This window comes from Pithys albifrons, chromosome 11, assembly GCF_047495875.1.
Source record: "Pithys albifrons albifrons isolate INPA30051 chromosome 11, PitAlb_v1, whole genome shotgun sequence".
Classification (NCBI taxonomy): domain Eukaryota; kingdom Metazoa; phylum Chordata; class Aves; order Passeriformes; family Thamnophilidae; genus Pithys; species Pithys albifrons.
Genome location: NC_092468.1, coordinates 9,343,459 through 9,368,445, shown reverse-complemented (window position 1 = coordinate 9,368,445; position 24,987 = coordinate 9,343,459). Strand labels below are relative to the sequence as shown.

At 40.5% G+C, this 24,987-nt stretch overlaps 1 protein-coding gene across 1 annotated transcript; it reads left to right on the top strand.

Moving 5' to 3' along the window:
• WDFY1 (WD repeat and FYVE domain containing 1) lies at window positions 1-24,987 on the top strand. Its single transcript, XM_071566289.1, has 12 exons — window positions 1-247; window positions 6,263-6,330; window positions 7,071-7,144; window positions 8,344-8,398; window positions 9,672-9,822; window positions 12,494-12,606; window positions 15,176-15,302; window positions 16,841-16,946; window positions 19,218-19,319; window positions 20,089-20,219; window positions 21,322-21,430; window positions 22,159-24,987. The coding sequence occupies exons 1-12, from the start codon at window positions 111-113 to the stop codon at window positions 22,216-22,218; spliced, it is 1,233 nt and encodes a 410-aa protein (XP_071422390.1). The 5' UTR covers window positions 1-110; the 3' UTR covers window positions 22,219-24,987.

Here is a 24,987-nt window from a genome sequence, read left to right as displayed (position 1 = left end):
TGACGGCATCGGCGCGCGGCTCCGCTGCGCCGCTACACGGGGCACCTCGGCCCGGCCCGGCCCGGCCCGGCCCGTCGCGGCGGCGCCGCTACACGGAGCGTTACGGCGCGATGGCGGCCGAGATCCACTCGCGGCCGCAGAGCCGCCGGCCTGTCCTGCTCAGCAAGGTCGAGGGGCACCAGGACGCGGTGAGCGCCGCGCTCCTCATCCCCAAGGAGGACGGCGTCATCACGGCCGGCGAGGACAGGTGACCCGGGGCCCGCTGCCCGGCGGAGGGCGGGGGCCGGCGGAGCAGCTCAGGGGCCGAGGGTGCTGCGGGGAGTCGGTGTGGGCGATGTCACTTTGTCAGGAGGCGCCCGGCCGTGACTCCGTGCTTGGAGCCACAAGGAAATACCGGAGCTGCGGTTCCGAGGAGGAAAGTGCCCTCAGCTGGAGGGAGGGGCGGCTCGGGCCGCGGAGCCCCCAGGCTTCCCCCATCCCCGGGGAAAAGCCGCTGTGTTCGGTGTGCTGTGCAGCCCCTGCTCGTCCGGGTGTGGAATGGGCTCCGCAGAGGGTACGAGCACATCCAGGAGTGTGGGAATGTTTTCCTCGGCCTTCAGCTGCGCTGGCTGGGTCACTTGTATGTCGCTGCTTCCCCTCTGCCGGGAGAGCCGGAGCTCCCCGAGCTGCTCCAGCCGGGACGAGCCCATTCCCGTGGCTCGGCGGGGAAGTCTCTAACCTGCTTCCTTCTGGCTGGAGCAGCTCAAGGAGTGAGATGGCCGATGTGGGGGAGAGGTGGTGATGAGTTGCTGAGTACGGTGGTTTCTGCTTGGAAGGGAAAATGTTTTCAGAGTCTAATCCTGGTCTCGGTAGTGGCTCACACAGCTGTGAAACCCCCTCCTCGGACGCTGGTAATGTCACTAAGCAGTTGCTCAGATGAAAGGAAAGTGGAAATGAGGAAGCAGAGGGTTGTGGCTGGGAGAATGGTGAGAGGTTTGCAGTGTAGTAATGAGAGATGGAATTTCCTCCGTGCTATGTGGAAAGTGAATTTTAAATGTGGAGAGGGGTAGGAGATGCTTCTTAGCAGCTCCGGTTTAGAAATTGTGATAGTGTTTCAGAGAAGCACGTTACAAATAAGAAAGTGCGCTCTTTGAGATGTAGCTTGGTGGAGGAATAATTTCACTATCACTCTGTAAAACTTTTAAAACTGAATTTGCATTAATTTCTGCATGAATTCTTGCTCGAAGGGCCTGACCTTGTGAGAAACAGCAGGGTGTTTTCTGAACTGGGTTTTCTGGCATTTATATTTAGGTCAAAAAGCACGAGTACACTAGCTGGCAAGTTGGTTGGTCTCTTCCCTTCCCATGGAGGTGACTGTGCAACAGGTGTTGGATAGTGGGGTTTGGATGGGACCAAGCAGTTTCCTTTTAATTCCACTCTTATGTGTGATGGTTCTGGTATCTTGGTGCTGTGCAGGGTGAAGTTGGGGTTTGGGTGCCAGCATGGACTGAATCTTAATGTGTTTGTGTTCAGTTTGCTTTGATGTACTTCCTGAAGGCCAGAAGAGGAAATTGCAGTTTTTAGGAGTTCATTTCTGGGTTCAACTTGCACAGTTTCTTGGTGCAGACTTGCAGAGGTTTGTGGCAGACAAGGCCAGCTTTTAAACCTCAAGGTCTCATTCTGAAGGTTAGCAGCTTGCATGCCTACACTGTTGATAAGAGTCAAGGCTGCAGCTGCATCTTTATCTGGGTAAGTTGTGAAGTCAGATACAGACCTGAGCGAGGAGAGCAGAGGCCATGGCCCATCTTTGGTGTGTGTGATTTCCAAGACAGGCTGTGACTCAAGGCAGAGTTCGTGTCACCTGCCTTACTACGGGATTTTACTTAAATCTTTAAACTTTGAGAAACTGTGGCACTGTGTTACCTCTAATCTGGGATACCTCCTACAGTACATCAAACCTACTCATGTATCCTTCACCTTCAGTTTAACGTGTTGTCAAACTTACTGCTCTGTTTGTGCACTGCAAATGGGGTGTAGGTGTTAATACTGTATAACTGATTATGCTGCTAGCAGCCATCAAAGTACAGAGTACAAGGAGCAAAAGAGCTGCTGGGTACACTAAAAGTAGGGCTAAAGTATTTTTTATTATACCTTAATGCAGTTAAGGCTGTCAAGGATTTCATAATAACCAGTAAGAGGAATGTGTTTACAAGTTTAGTGAGGAAAACATCGGTGCACAAACATTTTTCCAGGATTGTTGTAGCTTATTTTCTCGTTTGAGAAGTTGTAGTTATTTCTATTTTAAATTATATTTTCTAAAATGAGGAGTAATAATTCTGGGGGTTTTTTGAGGATAGAAGAGATTCTGCAGTAGATGTGTGAATGCCAACAAAACTCTAGGGTTTTTTTTAGTTTTGAAGATGAAAAAGGAAACAAGTGTGCCTTCAGGAGATAAACAGTTAATTTTCCCAGACGAGTTCTTCAGCAGGATACTTGCCATCTGTGAAGCTTTCTCAGAACTTATCTAGAAAGGATGATTAACTTGTGTCCCTGTGGGCATCTTGCCTGACCTTGGCTCCATGGCAGTGTTGGGAATTGTTGCAGTGTGTCTCTCAGCAGACAAATAGCTAAGGCAAGGTGACTGTTTCTCAGCTGTAGTTGGGAATGCTGAGGGATGATAAGGTGTGTGCAAGACCCTAAATGCAAGATGAAGGTAATGTATTTACCACAGGCTAACAGGATCTCTGGCACACCTGAGTGCTGGTGTTTGGTGACCATCAACAGCTGCTTAAATTGTGGTATTAGGTTTTGTTGGGTTTTGGTTATGGAACTTAAATATTGGTCAAAACATGTTTTAGTGAGCAGACATTCAATAAAAAGTATCAATTGCAAGCTGTGTCCTTGAGCTTCCATTGCTCTGTGATTAAACCAGACTCCTAATGCTGTTTTGGGAACAAGGTCTATATCAGTCTAAATACCTTTGATTTATTTTAACTATTGAAAGATGCAGTCTTCTGTTCTTGCTAGGCAAACAACTGCTAGTAATTGATTTCAGATAGGAAAGCAGTTGGTGGTGGTTTGAAGGTGTTAGGAAGATGCAGAGCTTGGAACAAGGGTAGTGTAGCTGCATCACAACTTGCAGCAGTTCTTGTGTTGTAACAGCTTTGGATTTGCCTGCTAATCTTTCATCACTTCTTTCTCCCTGACATATGTGCAGTTGGCTTTTAGAGGGCAGCTCATGTAGCATAAGTACAAACACTGTTCTAACACAGGATTGTCTCTGCTCTCAAAACCCCAACCTTTTCTCCATCACTGTTGGGTGCTTACTCACCCTGTAAAAGAAACAGCAATCAAGAACAATGAAAAGTCTTAGAAGTTGGTAAGGCCATACCAAGTAGTGCTTGAAGATGGCTTTTGTGTGTGTTTATGTTACATTAAAAAATCCTACCCAAAGCCCACTTTGAATGACTCCTCTATAAATGTGCCTGCTGTCCAGCTGAACTTCTGGTTCAATAGTGACTGTTAAGGAAGTTTGGAGGTAATTTTTAGTCTTATTTTGCTTCCTCTTACCATTTTTAGCTGTCTGAGTTTACTGTAATTTAAAAAGTATATTTCTATCTCTGGGTCTCCTTAATGAGTTTCAACATTTTTACATCCTTACCAAGGCTGCTGTGAAACCAAGCAGTGTCTTTCTAGACCCTTAATATGGAATGTTAAAGGAAAAGTGAGTGGTAGCCAGCTCTTCTCAGGCTCTGAGCACAGGACTCCATTAAATAAAGACCACGTTTTGAGACGAGTGCTAAAGACTCTAGGGTGGTTCTCCTAATAAAGCAATTTTGTTGTACAAGGAGATTGTGGGAGCAGCATTACTGAAGGACTTCTCTAGTCCTTTAAGTAAGAACTAATATTTCACAAATTAATTTGTCTCAATATAAGGAGATGCACCACAAAAACAAGTCTATAGGAGAGAGAATTGAGAAGTGGTATTTTGGCACAGGTCACTTGCTGATACTGTGAAATGATCTCTTCAAATTTTGCTCAGTCAGAGCTTTGTATAATTAGATATAGAGCTGTCTGACAGCTTATCTTTGCAAGCATGAGGGAGCATAGTCTAAATCTTACTTAAACCAAAATAAGAAGCTTTCAGAAGTTAATTTTGCCAACTCTTGCAGCTATTTGCTTAGGCTCTTGACTTTAGTAAGGAACTGTATTGTTCATGATCAATGCAGAAATTATACTTCCATGAAATAATTTCTTAGACAAACCAAATCTTTGCTTGCTTTAGTTTAGTATAATTAACCACAATACTGAAAGGAAGCAAAGTCTGCTTTTGAAAAATCAGTAATGGGTGATCTTGATCACCATGATAACTTTGTAGTCTTTTTTATATAGAAAATAATTACATGAATTTGGCTAGAAGTGAAGGAGTTGAATTAGTAAGCGTGGAAACTGCCATCTGAGATGTTTCGGAACACTTTGAGTATGGTGAAGTTGCTTTAAAAGGCAAGTTAAAAAGCTGATATAAATGAATAGTTGCTAACTCATGCTACTACTGGCGTTTGCATCCTAAGAATGTCTTGGAAATGTTTTTCTCATATTGTCATGTTACCAAGAAATAGGAAATGCTCCTCTGAAGTGTTAACTTACTGCAAGTGTTGATTACTGCAAAAAGGAAGTGATGGCTTTTAAGAGACAGTTCTAATGCAAAATACTTAGTGGACTGGACTAATGGACATGTCACTGAACTGGGTGGAAAAGTGACTTGATTCAAAAGCTGAACATTATTGTTTTGGGGCAGTGTGTACTCAGCTGTATTGATTTCAAGTTTTAGAAAAGCGGTATCTTAAGGGTGGGCATTGTCTGCTTTATTTTTGAGTAGTCTTTTAAAGAGGAGCCCTTAAATGGATTGCAGAGTTAGAATACTACAGTTGTATTTTCAACCTGGAAATGATCGTCCTGATGCAAGATACCAGTCCCCTCTTGTGCTCTTTTTGTTAAGTTCTTTACTGTCGGTCCTATATGATATTTAGCAAATCAATCCCCTCGTATTTTTCTATAAAATTCTAAATACCAGGCCTTTTATTAGCTAACCGTAAATAGAACAATCCATTTCATTGAAGTCTTTTGGCAGTGTCTCCAGGTACATATATTTACAGATCATTTAGGAATGAGGAAGTTGGATTTAAACAGTAACAAAAAGGCAAACAATGGTCTGGAGAGGAAACTTCAAGTAGACTTAAAATAACCTTAGTACTGTCTACATGTGTGCTCTTAATTTCTTGATGTAGAGTCCCTTCAGATGTGTCTGTTGTAGGAATGTTTTTAATTGGCAGTAGCTTTCCACTTTCTTGCCTATCTCTTATATCACTCCTCCTAGCATTTGACAGTCATGAGAGCAGTGTAATGCTGAATGTCCTCAAGACTGTTTTTCCTTTCTTTCTAAGGGGTGATTCTGGAAGTAGGGAAACTAAAACCAATTTTATAAAGAACCGTATCCTGCTGTCCAAGTCATCTTGTCAGGTTCTTTCACTTTCCATTTGACTCATCAGTCCTGTTCATGCTTAGGCCAGAGGAGCAGTGCAAACTAACAGCAAGCAGTGTTTCTTCTTTGCATTTCTACATGAGGGAGTAGAAGTGTGACTTGGAGGAAATAATACTGACTTAGATATGTTGTCCTCTAAGGATCCATACGTTTGGGGATGGAGATGTCAGTACTGGAGGATGAGATGCTTCTGTTGCTACTATTCAGGGCCTGGCTTGCTGAAGGCTGAGTTGCACAGAAAAGCTGTAAAAAGAAAAAAGTTTAGACTTCCATAATGAAATTATTTGCAATTGCTTTTTTAAAATTATTTTTAAACATATCAGGCACTTAAACCATTATAAAACAAGCTGTGGTTTGCTCTGCCAAGGTTAGAAAGTTTCTGCAACTTGAATTTGACTTGTATTAGCCAGAGCCCAGGGTAAGGAATTAAAGGGATGCAATATGTAACAATTTTTGAGATGAGCTGAAATAGTATTTCATTTCATACTGACTGAAACTCAACATGTAAATAGTCTTGAAGAAAACTCTTCAGAATCCAAGGGTGCCTTATTCTTAACACTATTATTGTTGTTATGTTAGAGTAGTATTTAGTTGTATTATTTCTCTTATGTTGTTCCTCTATTATGTTTGAGTAGCACAAAAGCTTAGAGAGTTGAAACTGATACATAAGTAATTAACTGGCTCAGATGCAAGGGATGGTCCACTCACAACTGGCCTCTCCCTGCTCTTCCCTTGACACAGAACAATACGAGTATGGCTGAAGAGAGACAGTGGACAGTACTGGCCCAGCATCTACCACACCATGTCATGTAAGTACAATAGTGGAAATGGTAAGTGATGGCCAGACATAGCATGGGTTTTGTCCCTGTGCTGGGTGTGGGAATACATCCTTCCCATTTCCCCAAATGCTGGATTCCCTCAATGATCTTGATTTCAGGAGCTTTGCAGCAAATATAGCTTAGACTTTAATTTGAAACAAGCTGCATAGTGGGTGAGATCTGTGACAGCATTGCCAGAACCAGAGCCTTCACCAGGTAAATCCCCGTGGATCTGCAGCTGTAGGTGCCTCAGGTGCTGGCAAATAACTTGTCTGCCAAATAAGTGAGCTTTTCAATCCACTAAGTGAAAGTTCAGACATAAGAATATTCTGTGCTTTCCAAGGTGTGCATTTTTATCTTTTAGAGCTCCATTTGAGATAGTTTTAGTGAGCTCAAGTTCTTAATTGTAACCAGCTGCCCATGCTATTGCTGCTAGCTCAGCTTTCAACCTGTGTAAAATTCCTCTTGCTGAGTTGCACCTTGTGACAGGAAATTGTGTTTGCATATGGTTCCTAGTGGTATATCTGAGTTACAGTAGTCATGTCCCTGTCCTCAGCTTCACAAGTGGGAATTTCACTATCCTGCAAAGGGATGTTATCTGTGCAGGCTAATTTCTGTCAAGCTACTTAAACAGTTTTTGCTCTGAGTGAAAGACTCAACTTTATTAAAAGTCATGTGTATCTTAATACCTCTATTTAAATCACTGTAATGTGCTTGCTTTTTTTTGACAGCACCATGTTCTGCCATGGCTTATCATCATGACAGCAGACGAATATTTGTTGGCCAGGATAATGGAGCTATCATGGTAAATTGTTGTGACTTCTCTTTGCAATGTAGATTGGAATTGCTTAGTTTGTATATGAGCTCCAGGTGTTGCTGGAAGCTGATAATCTGGGAGGGGTTTCCATTCATTTTGAAATTCAGCTACTACTAAATGGCTGAACTTCTTGGCAGTTCAGCTGAGCTGTACATGGGAGGACCACAAAGCCAGGGTTCTTCTGGCTAGATGTGAGCCAGATAGCCTCAAGACGTCACTGAGCCATTAGTGCAGCAGTGGACCCAAACAATTACACTTTGTGAAGGAATCATTTTGAGGACAGTACATTAAGCTGGGCAGGGAGCCATGGTGGAGCACTGACAGGGGTTATGAACTGCCTCTGGCCAGGAGTATGGATCTGCCTCTCTTGCCATATATGTGTCTCTGGATCTGCTTGCTGCAGATCTTTTTATGATGTGGAAATTTCAACACTAGCTCTAAAATTATAGGAAGCTGGGTTAGTTTCTTTTCTTTACAGTATCTCTTCCTTCTGTCTTTCTATACTCTTGCTGTAATTGCTGTCCTTGTCCTGGAGAGCAGATACACATAGCAGAACAGAAAGTAGGTTTGTATTCTTCCCCTCTTTTCTTTGTAAAGGAGGGGAATCTTGTGACTCTCAGATGTTTTAATGGTTTCTTTTCTATGAAAATAATGTCAGAATAACTGTCCTATAAGGAGTCAGGGTATGCGTAAGTGTCATAAATATTATACTCATAACTGCTGTGAATGGCCTACACAGAACTCCCTAGAACAGTGAGTCTAGTGGTAAATACTGAAAATGGTAAGTTGAGACTTCTAAAATTTTATAAGCCTAATGGATCAAATAGAGAATATTCTCACTTAAATTCATCCATTATGAAGTCTCAGACATAAAAATCCTAAATACTACAAGATACAGTTTTGTTTGTTTCTGCTGGGGATAAATGAGGTTTTATCTGTTACTATAATCTCCCTTCAGCAAACTCTGTTCTGAAGGATGTTCCCTGTTGAAAATTCAGTTCACTTACAACCTTAACTTACAGCTGGTATGTCAGTGTGCTTTGCTCCAGCCTCAAAAACAGCTCAGTTTTGGTGAGATACATTGCTGCTATATAAACTTTAGCCTGTGAGGTTACTGCTCCTTTTTGAGTATCAATGTTGGTTATATAACTGTGGTATCCTTTCTAACAATTTCACTTTGCTTTTAGGAATTTCATATTTCTGAGGACTTTAATAAGATGAACTTCGTGAAGACCTATCCAGGTAAACTGTTAGCTAGTGTCTACACTAACATTTGTGTGAAGGGAAGACATCTAAAATGCCTGAGAAACTGAACACAGTCACAGATTAATCAAGTCCAGATATACTTTAAATCTGACTGACCTTATAGTTGTCATTTAGTTGGGGATAACTCAGAAGATAAGTGTTCTGTCCATCAACTGAGTCCAAGTTTCAGTCATTATCATTAAGTTCAGTACATCATTAGCATGTAAGTGTAATAAGCCAGAACTAGTGAGTTCAGATTTTGCTCTTCAGTTAGAGTAGTTATACTACATGAGTGTTGGGGTAAGAGCTTTCTAAAGGTAAATTTTGGTATTTGCAATTTCCATTGCTTTTGTAATCACTGGGCTTGGTTATTTCTAGCTGAAGATGAGTCCTTACCTTCTCTGTCATTTTAGGAGAGCAGTAGGGATGAAAAAGATCTTATTTTTCCTATACGTGTAGTATAGGCATTGTTCTAGCATTTATAGAGATACTAATTCAGCTTTTGTCTGCACAGCCTTAAAAGAAATACAAAACTCAATTGCTGGTTAAAATTGGAAAATTAATGTGAAAGGCCAGAAGGAAGCTCTTAAATACTGCAGATTATGTAGCAAAACAAAGTGCAGTTTGTCTTATGACTCCATGACACTGATAGAAGCAACATTCTTGCTTAGGAGAAAAAGACCTTGTTTTTGAAGCAACAAAGCCTCTCTTTATCCTAAGGAAGGTGATTGGCAATTCAGTCATGGGAAGTGCTTCTGTCCTGGGGGGAGCGGGGGCTTCTTTCTAATGCCCAGGTAACTTCTTGCTTAGTGGCAGCATTCTAAACAAGGCTGGTTGGCATTTGGTTGCTGTCACAGGAGGCAGTTTGAGTGCCATGGACTAGATACACTTTCAGGTGCTTGAAAATATGAATCTGAGCATAGGTCCCCCAGAGTCAGGAAAATAGGTATTTTAAGAAACCAGTTAAAGTTTTTAGATGGTTTACGTTACTTTCCAGAAATCCTGGGCTAACTAGAGGAAGCTGAGGGTTTGTCTGTTCCTTAACCAGAGCATCTTGGTGTTTGGTTCACTTAAGCTATTCAGAAAGCAAATACTAAAGAGAACAATGTATACCTTTAAATTCAGCCTAGACACAAGTATAATGGTAAAAAATCTTCTGGGGCATTGCTTAGATATCATCCTCAACCTACATTTCTCTGAATGAGAATGTAAGAACACAACATCTCTTTGATTTTGGGGAAAAATAGCCACAATCTTTTTCTTCTCACAGCTCATCAGAATCGAGTGTCTGCTATTACTTTCTGCCTGGCATCAGAGTGGGTTATCAGCACAGGTCACGACAAGTGTGTCAGCTGGATGTGTACCAGGAGTGGGAGTATGTTGGGGAGACATTACTTCACCTCTTGGGCTTCATGTCTACAGTATCCTTTGAAAAATACTACTCTGAAACTGGAAGAGTACTTTGTCTCTTTAGATCAATTTGTTCCCTCCTTTAGGTGTGAAAAAGCTTGAGTAACATCTCTTGCAAGTCTGCTAACCCTTTCTCTGATTAGAAGTTTAACCCCTCTATTTCTGCTAGTGGTTGTTAGATTGCAGAAGTGATCCTGAGTTGCAGGAATCACAGTGTGTACTAGTTCCTAATTTTGAGGTGTTTTTCTGAAGCATCTTATGGAAGTGACTAATGGCCTGTGGCCTGGCCTGTATACTTTCTAGGCAAGTCATTTTGCTCAAAGAGTGCCAGTGTACTTTTGAGTCCTAGAGTGTAAAACATCATGAAAACCATTTGGACTGCTTCAAATTTTCTGTCTTTGCTCATATTAATATTTTCTGTCTATAAGCTGCAGGGTATGTTGAAAATTTATTCATGAATAGTAGTAATTTGTGTGCAGTTTGCTTTTCCACAAACTGCATTTAAGTGCAGAATTTGTAGCTTAAACACTCTGGTTGTCTATTCAGCCATATTTCAGGGCATTCTTTATCTTATGTAAAACACTTACAAACCCAGTAACTTAAAATGTAGTTTACATATCAGAACTTCTGAGCGAGTTAAATATTTAAAATTCTAAAACTATTTTTTACCGCTTGTTAATGGCAATTCAGATTTGGCTGGACAGTAATTGGAGGTACTGGTTGATGTATGGTTGCAGTAATGTTTTAGGAGTGGCAAGATTAAAAAGATGAAAGAGGTAAAATACATTGCTTGAAAACGTGAAGGCTTGTCTAGAGTGGCTGTAGAGCCGAGTAGTGGTAAGAAGCTGGGAGGAAAGGAGACTGCTCAGTTGCCAGCAGCGTGTCTGGCCTTCTGAGATGTCCCATCTGTGCAGAGCAGACCCTGCCTTCCTGACTGAAGAGCTGACAGGTTTGTGCTATTGTACAGTTGCTCTTTTTTGTTTTCTTTGCTTTAAAGTTCAGGTGGGTTGTGTCCCACAAAACTTTTCATGTGCAGTTCCAGTTCTCCTCAACTGAGTGCAGCATAGAGGGGGTTAAAGCTGGATAGTATGTTGGAGACCACCTTACAGAACAGTGTGAACAATCTGAGCCTCACTGAAATCAATGAGTTCTATAGCTAATGCTATTGCAAATAATGGAACAGTTTATTATTAAAATGGAGAAAAGAATATGACCTTTTCTGTCAAGATAAAAGTAAACTTCCACTGAAGAACTTGACATTTGAAAATGCCTTGTAATCAGTCCTGCCCTTGGATTTGCGTTTGGAAGAATCAGCTTTCTGGTATGTACTAGGTGCTTGGTCTCCCTATCAGGAGGTTCCTTAGGAGTTATTTGTTAATGATTCCATGAGTAAGCCTCTGAAAACACAGCAGAGTGCCTATTCTTTACTGGATTAATCAGGATAATGCAAGCCTGAACTTCCAGTATGAAGAAAGTATCACATGTTCAGGGACTTAGAGGATTTGTTGAAAGCAAATTGTTTGTTTCAAGATTCTGAAGGCTTAAGAGATTTTGGACTGTCATTGGATGGCAAAGCCTCTGCATTTTCACTTAAAGTGGTGGGCTTTTTATTACACTGTATTTTTAAAGTTAGTCTTTTCTGTTGTATACCAGAGGCTACTTTCCTTGCTGCTGCTTGTGTTTTTGTGCAGCTCCAGGAGGACACCTAAGTTTACACACAGCTCTGGAGTTATGTGGTGTCAGCTGTATGGCTCTTTCATAGCTCTTGCTTTTATTCTGAAGAGCAAAAGTCTTCCAAAGGCAGCAAATGATCTGGTTCCATTGGCTTGCTATTCTGTTTCTGGAGACAGTAGTTATGTCATGACAAAAATTGAATATCAGAAAACTGTTTTGAGGTATAATGCTTTTTGCCCAACATGCATTGTTAATAGATCCCATGTCAGGATGTGGTGTGGCTTTTATGTCAATGTTAATTGACAGATCCTGTCTGAAATACAGGTCTGTTTTCAATGCCATGCTCAAAGACCTGCATTGGTAAACTTAGAAGTGCAGAGAACAGAATAAGAAATTAGATGGTCTCACCTTCTCAGTAATTTGAACATTGGGAGTGTACTTCCACTGCAAGGTGAACTAGCTGTGGGGGGTCAGCATCCCTGTATTCTGATTTTTCTATCCTGGAGATATCAACTATTACAGCATGATGCAGAACTGAAGGGTTTATCGGAGAACATACTAGGTAAGAGTGAATGCCACCCAGTGTCCAGTGGGGTGCCCCAGTGGTATCACTGCACTGAAACGAGTAGCCTGATAAGTTTTGGCATCTCTTGTAGACAAGCATAAGTGTTTTCTGTAAATATCTGCTAGAAATGGCCTAAATCTACTTGGTTTGCTTTAAACTAGAGTGTGGGTTATCTTGTGGCTTTCTCCAGTGGCTTTCTAAAACTTTCTCACTTTTTTTATTTGTATGCAAGTACAGTTTTCTTGCACATGTAGGGAACTGTGATGAGAAGAGAGGAATCAAAGAGGTGTATTACAGTCTCTAACCCCTTCAGAAATAATTATGTAAATATTTATCTGGCACATTAAAATGTTCTTTTCTGGTTTTTTTAGAAGCTGTAGCTGACTGTTTGTCATGTAAAATACTCTTAGAGGAAACAAAGCTTCTCCTTGACTATTATTCAGATATGATCATGAAACTCAGCATGCATTTGTTGGGGATTATTCTGGACAGATAACTCTTCTGAAGCTTGAGCAGAATACATGCTCAGTTATCACAACCCTCAAAGGTCACGAAGGTAAAGTAACTCCTTGCTTAAAGCCACTTGTCCCAGATGTAATACCTCTCTGTAAATCAGGGTGAGAGGTTCAGTTGCATAAAAAACCCAGTCCAGGGTAGTAGTTATCATAAGCTGTTCAAAGCTGTACATATGACTGCCTGTTAAAGAACAAACACATTCTTGCTGAGGGGAAATCTTAACATTATAAATACTGACAGGTATTTTTATTATAGATGAAGAATAAAGGTAAACATATGCATTCAGTTAAACACAAGTTATCCACTAGATGGCCACCTTTAAAAGCTTTAGTCTCCTCAGCTTTGAAGAGGAAGAATGAGAACGTGTTACTTGTTGAGTGGGTTTTTTTCCTTTTTAGGAGACCTTGTAATATGATAATACCTGAAACAGCTTTAACAACCTCCAGTCTAGATTCTAAAATGCCACTTAATTCTTCCCAATGCAAACTTTGCTGTTCTGATCACTCTTTATGTGACTCTAGTTCAGTTTCCTGTGTGTAGCTGAACCTAAGCTATAAGCAAGAAATCTAAAGAGCCTTTTAGAATCAAAACTGCCTGGTCAAAGGCAAATGTCTCATCCTGTATAGTATAGCTGTAGTCCTTATATCAAATGAAGAACCAAATGGTCTGTGACATGATATAGAGCCACTGTCTGCTGTAATTAAGGCAAGAATGCAAATCACAGAAGAATGTGTAACTTAATAATGTGCTGAGAAAAATAAATAAATGCCTTTTCTCATGTGGTACTGCCAGCTTTCAAATCAGTTGACTAGTTTGCATTTTAGTAGGGTTGAACTACTGGGTCATGAGACTGACCCACTGAAAAAGACTGTCTTGTTTAATAGCTGTCAGTATAGAGTAGGCTTTGTTAAAGCTAGGTAGACTCCTGGTTTACAGATGACTGTAAAATGATAAAGCTGGTTTTGAATGCAGGAGGCAGGTTGAGGTTTTCAAATGATAAATGTCTTTTCTGCTTTCAAGCAGAATTCCATATTGTTTCAGTTAAGAGCAAAATAATTCTTTTGGCTCTAGAGACTCCTTTACCTCTCTATACATTTGCACTAGTCTGTTCAAATGCAACTCCTTGGTAGATGTCACTGTTAGTCTGAAAGCAGTATGTGTCCTTGGCACTTCTTATAGTGTGTTTTCTATCTATTGAGTTGTGATAGAATTCCAAGCACCGACTTCAGCAATACTGTCTGCGTAGCAGACAATTTTAGCTTACATATTTCCATATGGGGATTGGGACTCTTAAAACAAGAATTGGTCTAGCATAAAAGATGATTAAATTTGAGGGGCAGAAAAAGGTTTTTCTTCAATTGGTATAATACTAGCTATTTACTCTTTTTTCCCTTTTTTTTTAAGCAAATGATTATATGTAACTTTTTTCCTCTATAGTATTTGTGTAATATTCTCAAGATCTATTAACTCCAAACTTCAGTGGCAACTAGTTCTTCTTTGAGGGCAGCTCTGTTTGATAGACTTAAAAGTCTGATTTTATCTTGTTGCCTTTCTAGCGCTTGCTAGATGGGACTTTATAAGCAGGCAGTGTTTGCTTTGGAGTTTAAATTGTTATAGATCCTTTTCTTTAGGTGAGCTTCCAGAATTCACCATATTTAACAGCCTGCTCTGTGTAATGCTGAGATAATACTCAAACTGCCTTTCGTGGTGCAAATGCTATTCCCAAACAGGTCAATTCTGAAAACAGTGTAGCCCTAAAGGAGGCCAAAAAAATCTCTTGCTCCAGAGCATTGAGAAGGGCTGATTTGGGCTCTAATTACTATTCATCTTGCTTTCAGACTAACAAGGTTTTTGATGACAGCTGAGCAACAGAAGGATGCTTTAAAGGGAAGGATCCCTGCAAAGGAGTAAAATGTCCTAACTTCCCAACTATAGGTGGCATAAGTGACAAAATTACTCCTTTAGTCTCCTGGCTACATTACCATGCATATGGGTTGAGTATAAAGCTACCACTGTCAGATGAGTCATTTCTTTCTATATCTGGTTAGTGTAGTGTGTAGCCAGGCTGGGCCTTGAGATTTAGTTTTGTAATTTAGTAAGTAGTGGCAGATTTGCTAACAGCAGTGAAACTGTGACTTCACTACTTACTCCAACTGTTTTAAGGTTGTAAATGTTTATATAAGGGAGTTGATTTACCGGTGAACACTGCATGCTGCCCTGCAACCACTGACCAAGCACCTTACTGTGTTGTAGATATTAGTCTCTGCTTGGCAAGTGTTGTTAGTACTTTACATCTTCCAAAGCTCACAAAGCAGCCTGGCAACTCTTAAAACCCTCTACTGAAATACAAGGGGCAGAATGCTTGTAACTAGAACTTCCTGGCTTACACTTTATCTCTCCTCCTGGAGACATTCTGTTCTGTTGTCCAGGACTCTTTCCCTCTCTCTCAGGACTGTATCTTGCTGTTGAATGCTGTCCTTTTGCCTTAAGGGCTTCAGTATGTTACTGGAGTAAGGCAGTACCCCAGGTTTCACTTCAGTGCTCCAGAAGAGCATCATTGTGTTGAGGAGTCAGTCCCTTACGTCTAACTGCAGAATGTTCTTTCCTAGGGAGTATTACTTCCCTCTGGTGGGATCCTGTTCAACGGCTGCTCTTCTCAGGTGCCTCTGATCACAGCATTATCATGTGGGATATTGGTGGAAGGAAGGGGCGAACGCTGCTGCTCCAGGGACATCAGTATGTAGCGGTGTCTTATTTTTCCTACATTTTCTGTAATGAACAGAGCCCCAGGAAGACTAAGTAGCATGGCAAGATATTTGAGTCTTTGTGAATAATGGAGAAAATAACTTCTTGCAGAACCCTGAGGACTCTGAGGGGGAAGAAGGATAATCAGTACTAGGAAAGCATTACTGATATTTTTTTTATCTCATTTATATTTGATACGTTCTTAATTACAATAGTTTAGAAGTAACATAGAAATATTTTATGGAAAGAAGTGGGTAAAAATCCCAAATCCTAAATCATCTAGTTTGGCCTTTATCTATAAATGGCATATGTCTGTATTGTAAATAGTGCACTGTGTGGGTGGGGCTGTGTGCCTGTATAGAATAAGCTTCAGTATTTTCCTGTTCTGTCTCTTTCTATCAATGAGGTGATAAACTGATTGGCTAAATGACAGGGATGGTCTCAACTTCAGAAAGTGTGTCACATATCCCCTGTAACATAGATTAGGTAGTTAGCAATCTGTATTTAATCAACCCTTTGTTTTTACAGAGACACAACACTAGCTGCCATTTTTAAATGTAGGGCTCTAACTCAGTATGACAGGCAGTTCACCACTGAAGACATAATCTACTTAGAAACACACTGGTGGTAGACATCTTGTTTATGTTTAAAGATGTATTTGTATAGTGCATTCTCCTCTTGTCTAATTTCATAGATGCCTCCATCCACCTTTGATCAAAATTGATAGCCTTAGTCCTAGAACTCTTGTTAAATCTTGATTTAGTTTTATGGCTAAAGAATTAATAAGAGTACTGGTTACAAAAAAAAGTAACTGAAGTCAGTGACTGGAGGAACTTAAACTGCTGTTACTACTCTGTGTGTCGTGGTGAAGACTTATAACAGTTTCTGTTCAAACATCACATTTAGCATCAAACTTCATACTGAATGGGAAAGTAAGTTCTTCTGAGAAGCACGATGACTTTTTTAATTCAAAGCAGTTTAATAACCACTGAGATACTTTGTTTAGTTTTTTAGGGTAGACTTCTGTTTTGCCATGACTTTACTTAGGATTAAATTGTCTTACTGGTGAATGCATGCTTTGCTTTGCAGCTTCAGATTTACTTACAAAAGTGGAAGCTCTGCCTGCTTCTTAGCTGCATCTTGAAACAAATATTTCTTTTAATTTCTCCAGTTATCTCTGTTTTGATAACTGGCTCTCCTTGTCAGCATAGAAGAGTATTTGCACACACTGAGCCAGCTAGCACTCAGCTCACTGTCAGTGCTTACTGCCAGCAAATGTTAACATGCAACTGTACCCTCTGGTATTCTGGTCAGGCCTGTAAGAACACGGTTCTAGGCAACATCCTGATGCTAGGGGAGTGCTCAGGTGACAGCATCTCATCCTCATAGCTCTACTTAGTAGATTTAGCAAATTGTTTGGAAACAAGTTTTAACTTCCTAGGTAGCTTTACAAGGATAAATCAACGTTTGCTGGGAAACTAAGCTTTGTTTAAATACCTGTGGGTAAATGGTGTCTACGTTGTTTGCAGTGACAAAGTGCAGGCTATCTGTTATATCCAGCTGACACGGCAGCTGGTGTCTTGTTCAGCTGATGGAGGAATTGCTGTTTGGAACATGGATATCAGCCGAGAAGAGGTAAGTTTATGTCCTGGGTCAAAGATTTTATTTTTTTTTTCCCTTTTCAGAGGCTGATGTAACTTTTCGTAGTCAGTTCTGCAGGCTGTTTGCCTCACATTGTATGACAATATTATTAAATCCTGTTCTGTTCTAGTGGCTGTTCATACTGTATTGTCGTAAATGGGTTCCCAGGACAGGAGAAGTGCAGGACATGCTTGAGACTGCTTAGAGTATTATCTCAACGAGACACCGTATTCACTGCAATGGGTGCAGTCCTTGCTGCTGGAACAATCTAAAGCAGGCAATCTTTTGCAGTAAAGAAACCAATGAACTGTGCTTCAACAATCTTGAAATAAGTTCTCAACTCATGTCAGAGCAAATAAAGAAGTGAGATGCAGTTCAGAAGGCAGAGGTTCAGTCTCCAGGCAACATTTTTTTAGATCTCAGTATACAGTAACTGACCCTGCCATGCACATTCTGCATTCAGTTCATATCCCTCATAGGAGCTGAAAAGATGTGTATTTCTACTATCTGTACCATAATTATAGGAGTTAGTTTTGGTTGCTCCAATAAAGCAGTATTTAAGGCTTAGCCTTTCTTGCCCTGTTGTTTTCCCTTAAATGCAAGTGTCATGATTAAGAACTGTTTTCTGATATGTGTTGGGGTGTCACCTTAAACACACTGAATGCTGTATGTGATGCTCCTCACATTTTCAGCATGAAAAGCTTCTGTGATTATGAAACTTTGTAGTTGAAAGGAATGACTTATAATACAATTGGGGAAATGAGATACCTAGTATGTTCTCTTCTGGATCTGCACTCAATTAAGGGATCTTCTAAAGAATGGACAGTTTTAATGCAACTAAAATAATAGTTAAGGTAGATCAGCTGTGATTTATCAAACTTGGAAAAACATAATCAGGCCAAATCCAAAAGCAGAGAAACAAAACATTTGACAAATGGTGAACCCACTGCATTAGTTAGTGAGTTGTGTGACAGGGCATTAATGCAAGACTAGAAAACAGATTTCTTTGATTAGAGGGAATGGCAACTCTGCTAGCAGCTGTTTTATTGCTCTTGAACATTTCCAACTGTAAGTTGGTAATAGTGTTGGTAGTGTTGGCAAGTTTTTTATTTCCTGTTTAGTGTCTGAAATTAAGATGAAAAGAATCGGAGGATATCCTGGTTTTCTGTTAGAGGGAGCCAGAAAGGAGATTGTCTTCCCAAAAATGCTCTTAAGTGAAAACTGCTATTCTGAGTAACTGAGAGAAGCAATGTGGAATGTCTCATGTAGTGGAGAGGCAACTCGTTTCTTTTACTCTCCTTGCCACCCCCACACTGGACTTGTTACTATCCCTTTACAGTATTTTCCACTTCTGGTGGAAGGAAGGGAATGCAATTGAGGCTGAAGACTTAGGAACCGAACATCTGGTATCAATAAATGTTCATGGTGAGATGGTGGTGCACCTGAGAATACTCTTGTTTTCTTACTGTCAGCAGTGGATGTAAGTGAATTGAGGAGAAAAATGCTTTGTTATTCCATCTTTCTTCCTGTCAAGTCTCAAGGAGAATTGTTCATGAGGTGTATAAAGTTGTATAGAATATACATGTTCTAATTCCAAGTCTGAGTAATAAAAATATGGTTGCTCTCTTTCATCCCTTACAAGGATGCTCAGTTAAAGATCTGTGAGAGGTGAAATGTGTGAAATCTCTGTTTTCATTTGGCCTAGTCCATTTATGGCAGGAAAAGTATGTGGGTAAGAGAAGGGATGCTTAATGAAGATATGGGCAGGATGGAAAATGCGAGTGAGTTCTTAATTATTTCAAACTGCAATCATGGGAAAGCAGAAAAGATAGTTTCTTAGAATATACTTCTGGACACCCTCTTTCTTAGAGGGGATGACTGCCTCATAGCTTCTACAGCTTGGATTACACTAGCCCTTAAAAGTCATCTAGACAATCAGAGCAGCAGTCTCAAATGCCTGCAGCCAGTTTAATAACTTAGATGTTTGAATGAGTTTTCTTATTAAGGCAGTAACATAACATATTGCTGTAGGCTTAAAAAGTATAGGAGGTGTGTAGGTAACAAATAACTGTAGTCTTGGATTCAGGGGTTTTGTACTAAGCGTCCTCTGTACTATACCCTAGGCAATCCATTGTTACAATGTCCAGAACTGAGCCAGGGAATTTTTCCAAGTAAAACTTTACTTTGGGTTCCTAAAACAAACTTCCTTGACTGTTGCATGAGGGAAAACAATTCTGATTCCTTGCATCTCTTGCTCTTTTGTAGGCTCCTCAATGGCTGGAAAGTGATTCCTGTCAGAAGTGTGAACAGCCTTTCTTCTGGAATATAAAGCAAATGTGGGACACAAAGACGATAGGGTTGAGGCAGGTGAGATGCTGGCTTGAGTGCTTAGCTGTAATTCAGCACTTAAGCAAAATGTAAACAGAAAACCACTGAAGCTGTTAGATCTTTTCAACTGTTGATATTTTTGCTGCTTTGAAGTGAGGATTTATTGAGAGGCTGTGGCTTCTACGCAGTGCTAAGATTTCCAAGTTCTCTGGAAAGTGTCGCATCAAACTTCTGTCACAGGTCAAAGCAGGCTGTGCTAGGAGTGTTCTGTTGGATTTCTTTGACTATTTCTGTGCATCGGAGTTTTGGACTGTGCATCCTCAAGTTTTGCGTAAAGTGCCCTATAACTGATCGAATTGCAGCCTAACATGTTCTAAGGTGCTCAGTTCAGTGAACCGGTAATGGCCTTGCTCTTACTGTGCAAGAATGTGAAAGCTTTCCAGCCGGCTTTCTTTAGGGAGGACTGCATGGGCACCAAGGCACTCATCTGTTTCTGGTTTTCTTAGATTGTTATTTCCTTAGTTGATTGTTCGATGCACTTTCCCCCCTTCTCTCAGAAGGAGAAGAGGATGCACACAGAGAATATGGAGATAAATCCATTAATGGCCTAGATGACGGTTCAGAATTCCTGAGTCCTTGGTCTTTAGTTGAAGTAACAGAGATTTCCAAACAGGTTGCTTTCTAACAGTTTACAAAACAGAAGCTTTGTTGCTGTTGTTCAGTGAACACTTGGTAGGGTGGTCAAGTGACACAGTACAGTGATTGATTTTTTTTGTTTGTTTGTTTGTTTTCTTCTTCCTGCATGAAGCACCATTGCAGAAAATGTGGGCAAGCAGTCTGTGGCAAGTGCAGCACCAAACGGTCAAGTTACCCGATCATGGGATTTGAGTTCCAGGTCCGTGTGTGTGATTCCTGTTTTGAGTCAATCAAGGAAGAGGAGTGAGTATTAAGGACTAATAAATTGAAGTAATTCTGTTGGTGTGCAGAAACACTTGTGCTTGCTCCACATCCACACACAATGCTACAAAACACACCAAGCTGATTCTCCACCTTTACCATGGGCACTCAGAGTACTGCGATGCAAGAGATCCCCCAACTGGCTCTGCAAGCTCATTTGGATCAGATGTGGTTTTACAACTTTATCAGCTTTGTTTCTTAATTTCCATGAGCCCAGATCTAGACTTGAAACATACTTGTCTCAAGATTTCTGTTCAAATAAAAGCTATTGATTGCATTTAAAATTGCTAAATGCATGCTTGACAATGCATCATAGCTGCCAGGATTAGTTCATGTACACTTGCTGAATACAGGAATATTCTTCACAGACCAACATTATTTTTCCAATGCAAGCAAATTGAGTTAAACATCATTTACTGTCTCATCAAACTCATTTTAGCAATGAAGGAACCTGAGATTAGCTCAGTTGGTTAAAACTTGGTTGTAGTAATGCCAAGGCCGTGGAGTCAATCCCCTATGTGGGCCATTGACTTAAGAGTTGGACTTGATGATCCTTATGGGTCCCTTCCAACTCAAAATAGTCTCTGTCTGTCTGTGAAACCATCTCCTTTTTATCTTGGTATGAACAGAGTCATCAGACACGAGTATTTTGGGAGGTGTTTGGGGTTTTTTTGCTGTGTTGTTTTTGGTTGTTGGGGCTTTTTGTTTGTTTGAGGAGGGTTTTTTTGGAAAAGTGAGGTGTTGTGCCTAGTTGGCTCACTGTAGCCAGCAGGAAAAAACGTAGCTGAGCTTGACTTTATTAATCAAGAATACAAGTATTTGCTAATGCAGTGTCCCACTTCTGCTCTAGTGTTATTAACAGTCAGGCTGCAGAAGGTCAGGAAATGTCACACCTGTATAACTACACAAGCAGTGCCTTAGCATGACTTGCTAATTTAATTCTGTCCCTTTTAGTATAGCACTGCAGCTCTCAGGATTGAATTATTAGTACTTGAGCAACTTAATTTTCTTTTAAGTTTATTTTACACTGCTATAATGAAGCCATGAATCATGGCTGGCTTTGATTTCAACTGTTCTTGTGCAGCCGTACTTCCTTGGCAACCTTTCATGAAGGAAAACACAACATTTCACACATGTCCATGGATATCTCCAGAGGGCTAATGGTGACTTGTGGGAGTGACCGGATTGTGAAGGTATTCCTGCATTTCTTTCCTGCATTTCTTAGAGATGCTTAATAGAGAGATAATTTTTGTGTATTCGTTTTTCTTTCTGACTACTATTGCTACAACATCATCTGTTCTGAGCAGCAAGAATTGTATTTTTGTCCGGCTGTCCTTCCTGCAGCTGAATGAGGAAATCACCTCTAACTCTCCTGTATGGTGTGTAGCTGTTAGAACTCTTTACTCTTGTGTCTCTGGACAAACAAAGCAAGGCATCAGCAGCAGGAGAATCTGCCAGCAGCCTTAAAGACACAGACCTGATGAAATGTGCATGTTCCTTTACTCTGAGCTCCATGGCTTGGAGCATGGCCACTAAAAACCCTTGTTATGAGACAGTGATATGGAGCTCAGATTGATACAGAATCTTGGGGCACTTAAGCTCAACATCTACCATGCATATCAGAATTGAGACTGTCCCAGTCTGTCCTTCTGTTTCTAGAAGCATGTTTGTAACAAACTGCATAGTGCTTCTTAAAAGATTCGTACAGAGAAGTGTAAGAAGACACTCTTGAGCTCCAAGTTTGGCTTTTGGCTGGTAAGGCTGGTATAACTCTTTATGACATTTTCCTCAAGTATAGTTTAAACAGAATTTGGTACTTTGTGTCCAGGGACATCTTTATGTTTGCTTCTATGCCTCTTAGAGAAAGACTTCTTAGGTCTTACAATAATGCTGCATAATTCTCCACAATATTCTCTTCCAGATCTGGGACATGACACCAGTAGTTGGTTGCAGCCTTGCAACTGGCTTCTCTTCACGCTGATCTCATACGTGGCAGGTTTATGCACCTTATGTACAGCAATATGCACCGAATGAACAGAATCCTCCTTGAGAATACTACCGCCAACACTGGCTGCTTGATTCGTCTCCTGCTGCTGTTCCAGGATGGACAGTCACCTTTGTAGAGCACGGCTTTTCCGTTGGGCTCACCAGGAATCTCCCTGGTGCCGAAATGTGGTTTCGCAGCCTCTCGGACTAACATAAAATGGCTTACCTGCAATATGACACCCTGATGGAAGGACCTGTTGTTTCTCTGTTTACTTATGTAGTGTTAACAATGTGCTATCTCTGCTGATATATCTTGTACAGATATCTTGTAGCTAAGACATTATCAGAGTAAAATGAGTGTAGTAAACTCAATTTGTGCAAATAGTAAAATAACTTACTCTCTCTTCCAAAAAGCAGTTCTGTCAAAATACTTCTGGGCAGCCACTGTCTAAACTGCCTCCAAAAGGTATGTTGGTTATTCCTGTGGAAGGTGGAGATACTTCAAAGTGGCAGGTAGCTTCTTTCATATGAAATAGTAAGAGAACCTTTGATCACACAAGATTTCCTTTATTGGCTTTCTTGTAGTGTTTGTCTTCAGTTAGTGAAATCATTTTTGTGGGACAGCAGTTCATTTTAGGTAGCTGGTGAGTCTTCAGTCTTTCTGTAGTCTTTTAGCATAGCTAATAAACCTGTGTAGTTCTTATGAACATGTGCAGCCCAGCTGCTCTAAACAGGCCATAGGTATGAGCCATATACTTGGACAACTCTATAATGCTGTTAGAATGGGAACATAAACAAATCTGCCTTGTTAAAGGTAATGGCTAAGAAAAAATGGCCAGCTAAATTTCAGAGACTTTTTCCTGTGGAAAGGCTGATGTTTCTTTAATGTTAGGGAACCTGTCTCTGCTCAAGTGCAGCACAAATTCAAATACTGTCTTGGTGTTGCTTAAAACAAATAAATACTGAGCAATAATTCCTGAGGTACAGAACAGCTGCTTTTTTCCCTGCACCTAGGTCTGTTAATACTGAGATACCTATATTGATCCTTCCCTGTTTCAAACATGAGAAATATGAAGAAGAGCTGGGAGGCTTTTATGACTGTGCAGTTGGCACATACAGAAGATAACTAGTGAGATATTGTGAGTTAGCTGGTCTGACAGTTGAGTGAATCTCTACATTTGAACTCTGTAAAGAGAATTTATTTTGTAACTTTGAAAGCTAAGGTAATATGTCACAGAGTTTAATCTTGGAGCTGTTTAGATTTGTCTGAAAACAGATGTGTATGTGTGAGGGTAAAAAAATGTGGGTAGATCAGCTGGCCTGGAATAGGTGATGTTGCACAATTATCAAAGGTAATAGGCTCTTTCTGGTGGAAGAGTTAAGGGTTAGACTGTAGTTACAGCAACAATCAAGTGGTGCTATGAGTGTTAGTGAATACAAGTCTTAGGTGTACAACCTGACACTAATAGTCTGCATTGGACCATGCTGTAGGCTGAAATAGATTTAAAAGCGTTAATATGTCATGATTCACTTTAAGCCAAAAATCTGATAGTCTCCAAAGGGCATTAGAATCCAGAACATGCTAGTTACTGTTGTTTTGTCTGCCTTTCCATGGGCCTTCTCTAGAAGTTTTGTGAAGAGTTTTTATTTGCTAGCCTTATTGGGCCACCGAAGAAGAACAAATCCATCTTTTGTGGGAATCCCAAAACTTGTCTTGCCTTCAGTTCAGGATTTAGCACTTGTCACACTGATTTCATTCAACTCTTGCTACATGCTGTATAGCTTAGGATTTTTGGGAAGGCTTATCTCTAAGCTATTGAGAGAAAATCAGCTTGTACTGGAAAAGCAGTTGCAGCTTTCTGCTCTGAAGGCCTTCACCCTTCTAAATTAGGAAGGAAACTGAGTGGTTGCAAGGTGAGTAAGCTCTCATAATGCTCTGCATTCACTTTCAGACTTGTTCCTATCTGGCTCTGGAGGAGAATGGAAGCCTTCTTCCTTGCAGCGTATAAGGCAGAACTTGAGTTACAGTGCTAGAACTGTTTAAGAGCCTACTGTGGTAGGTAAAGAGGATCCAGGGCGTGAATTAAGCTAGAGATTGAGTCATGTTTTTCAAACCAGACATTCTGAAATTTACACCAGTGACACTGAGTTGTAACTCCTCTGCAGCTAGCACTCCAGAGCTTAAGCTTTTTTAATTCTGATTAGTCGATGTAGCCCATGCTTAGCATGCAGCTCCTCCCTCCTTTCCCTGTGAATACTTCCTCTGCTTCTTTACGTTTTTGCCACTAGATAATATATTCTCTACTGCCTAAGGAATCTATTTTCTATAATTGATATACTTAAAGATAGTGTCAGTTCAGATATAACAAGACAATTGTGGCCACTAAATTGTTAGCCTTTAAGTATACTCTTGGTGTTGAATGAGTAATGCTTACAAACCACTAAAGAGAGAGTGGGTTTGTTTATAAACAACTATTTTGAAGGGACACACTCTCTCATGAAACTGAACATACTTCAACTATGTTAGCTCACGTGTGCAATTACTGAGAAGCCTTGATTTGAAGCATTACTGATCTCGCTTGTGCAACTTCCTCCACTGGGACAGGGAAGGGGAGCAAAGGGTACTAATATGTGCTAATTCTTTACTAGTTGTATTTCTGTACCCTGCATAGTTAAGAGTTGCTAGATAAATCTGTCCTCTGCTCCTTCTTGTCTGTTTTTTAAACTTTGATTACATGTACAATAAAATATTTCTTGATATTCA

Excerpts from the sequence above, each read along its gene's own strand:
- WDFY1 (XM_071566289.1), top strand. The coding sequence starts at position 111 with ATGGCGGCCGAGATCCACTCGCGGCCGCAGAGCCGCCGGCCTGTCCTG. Across the intron at positions 8,399-9,671 it reads CTTCGTGAAGACCTATCCAG|CTCATCAGAATCGAGTGTCT; the intron begins GTAAACTGTTAG and ends TTCTTCTCACAG. Across the intron at positions 9,823-12,493 it reads TCTTGGGCTTCATGTCTACA|ATATGATCATGAAACTCAGC; the intron begins GTATCCTTTGAA and ends ACTATTATTCAG.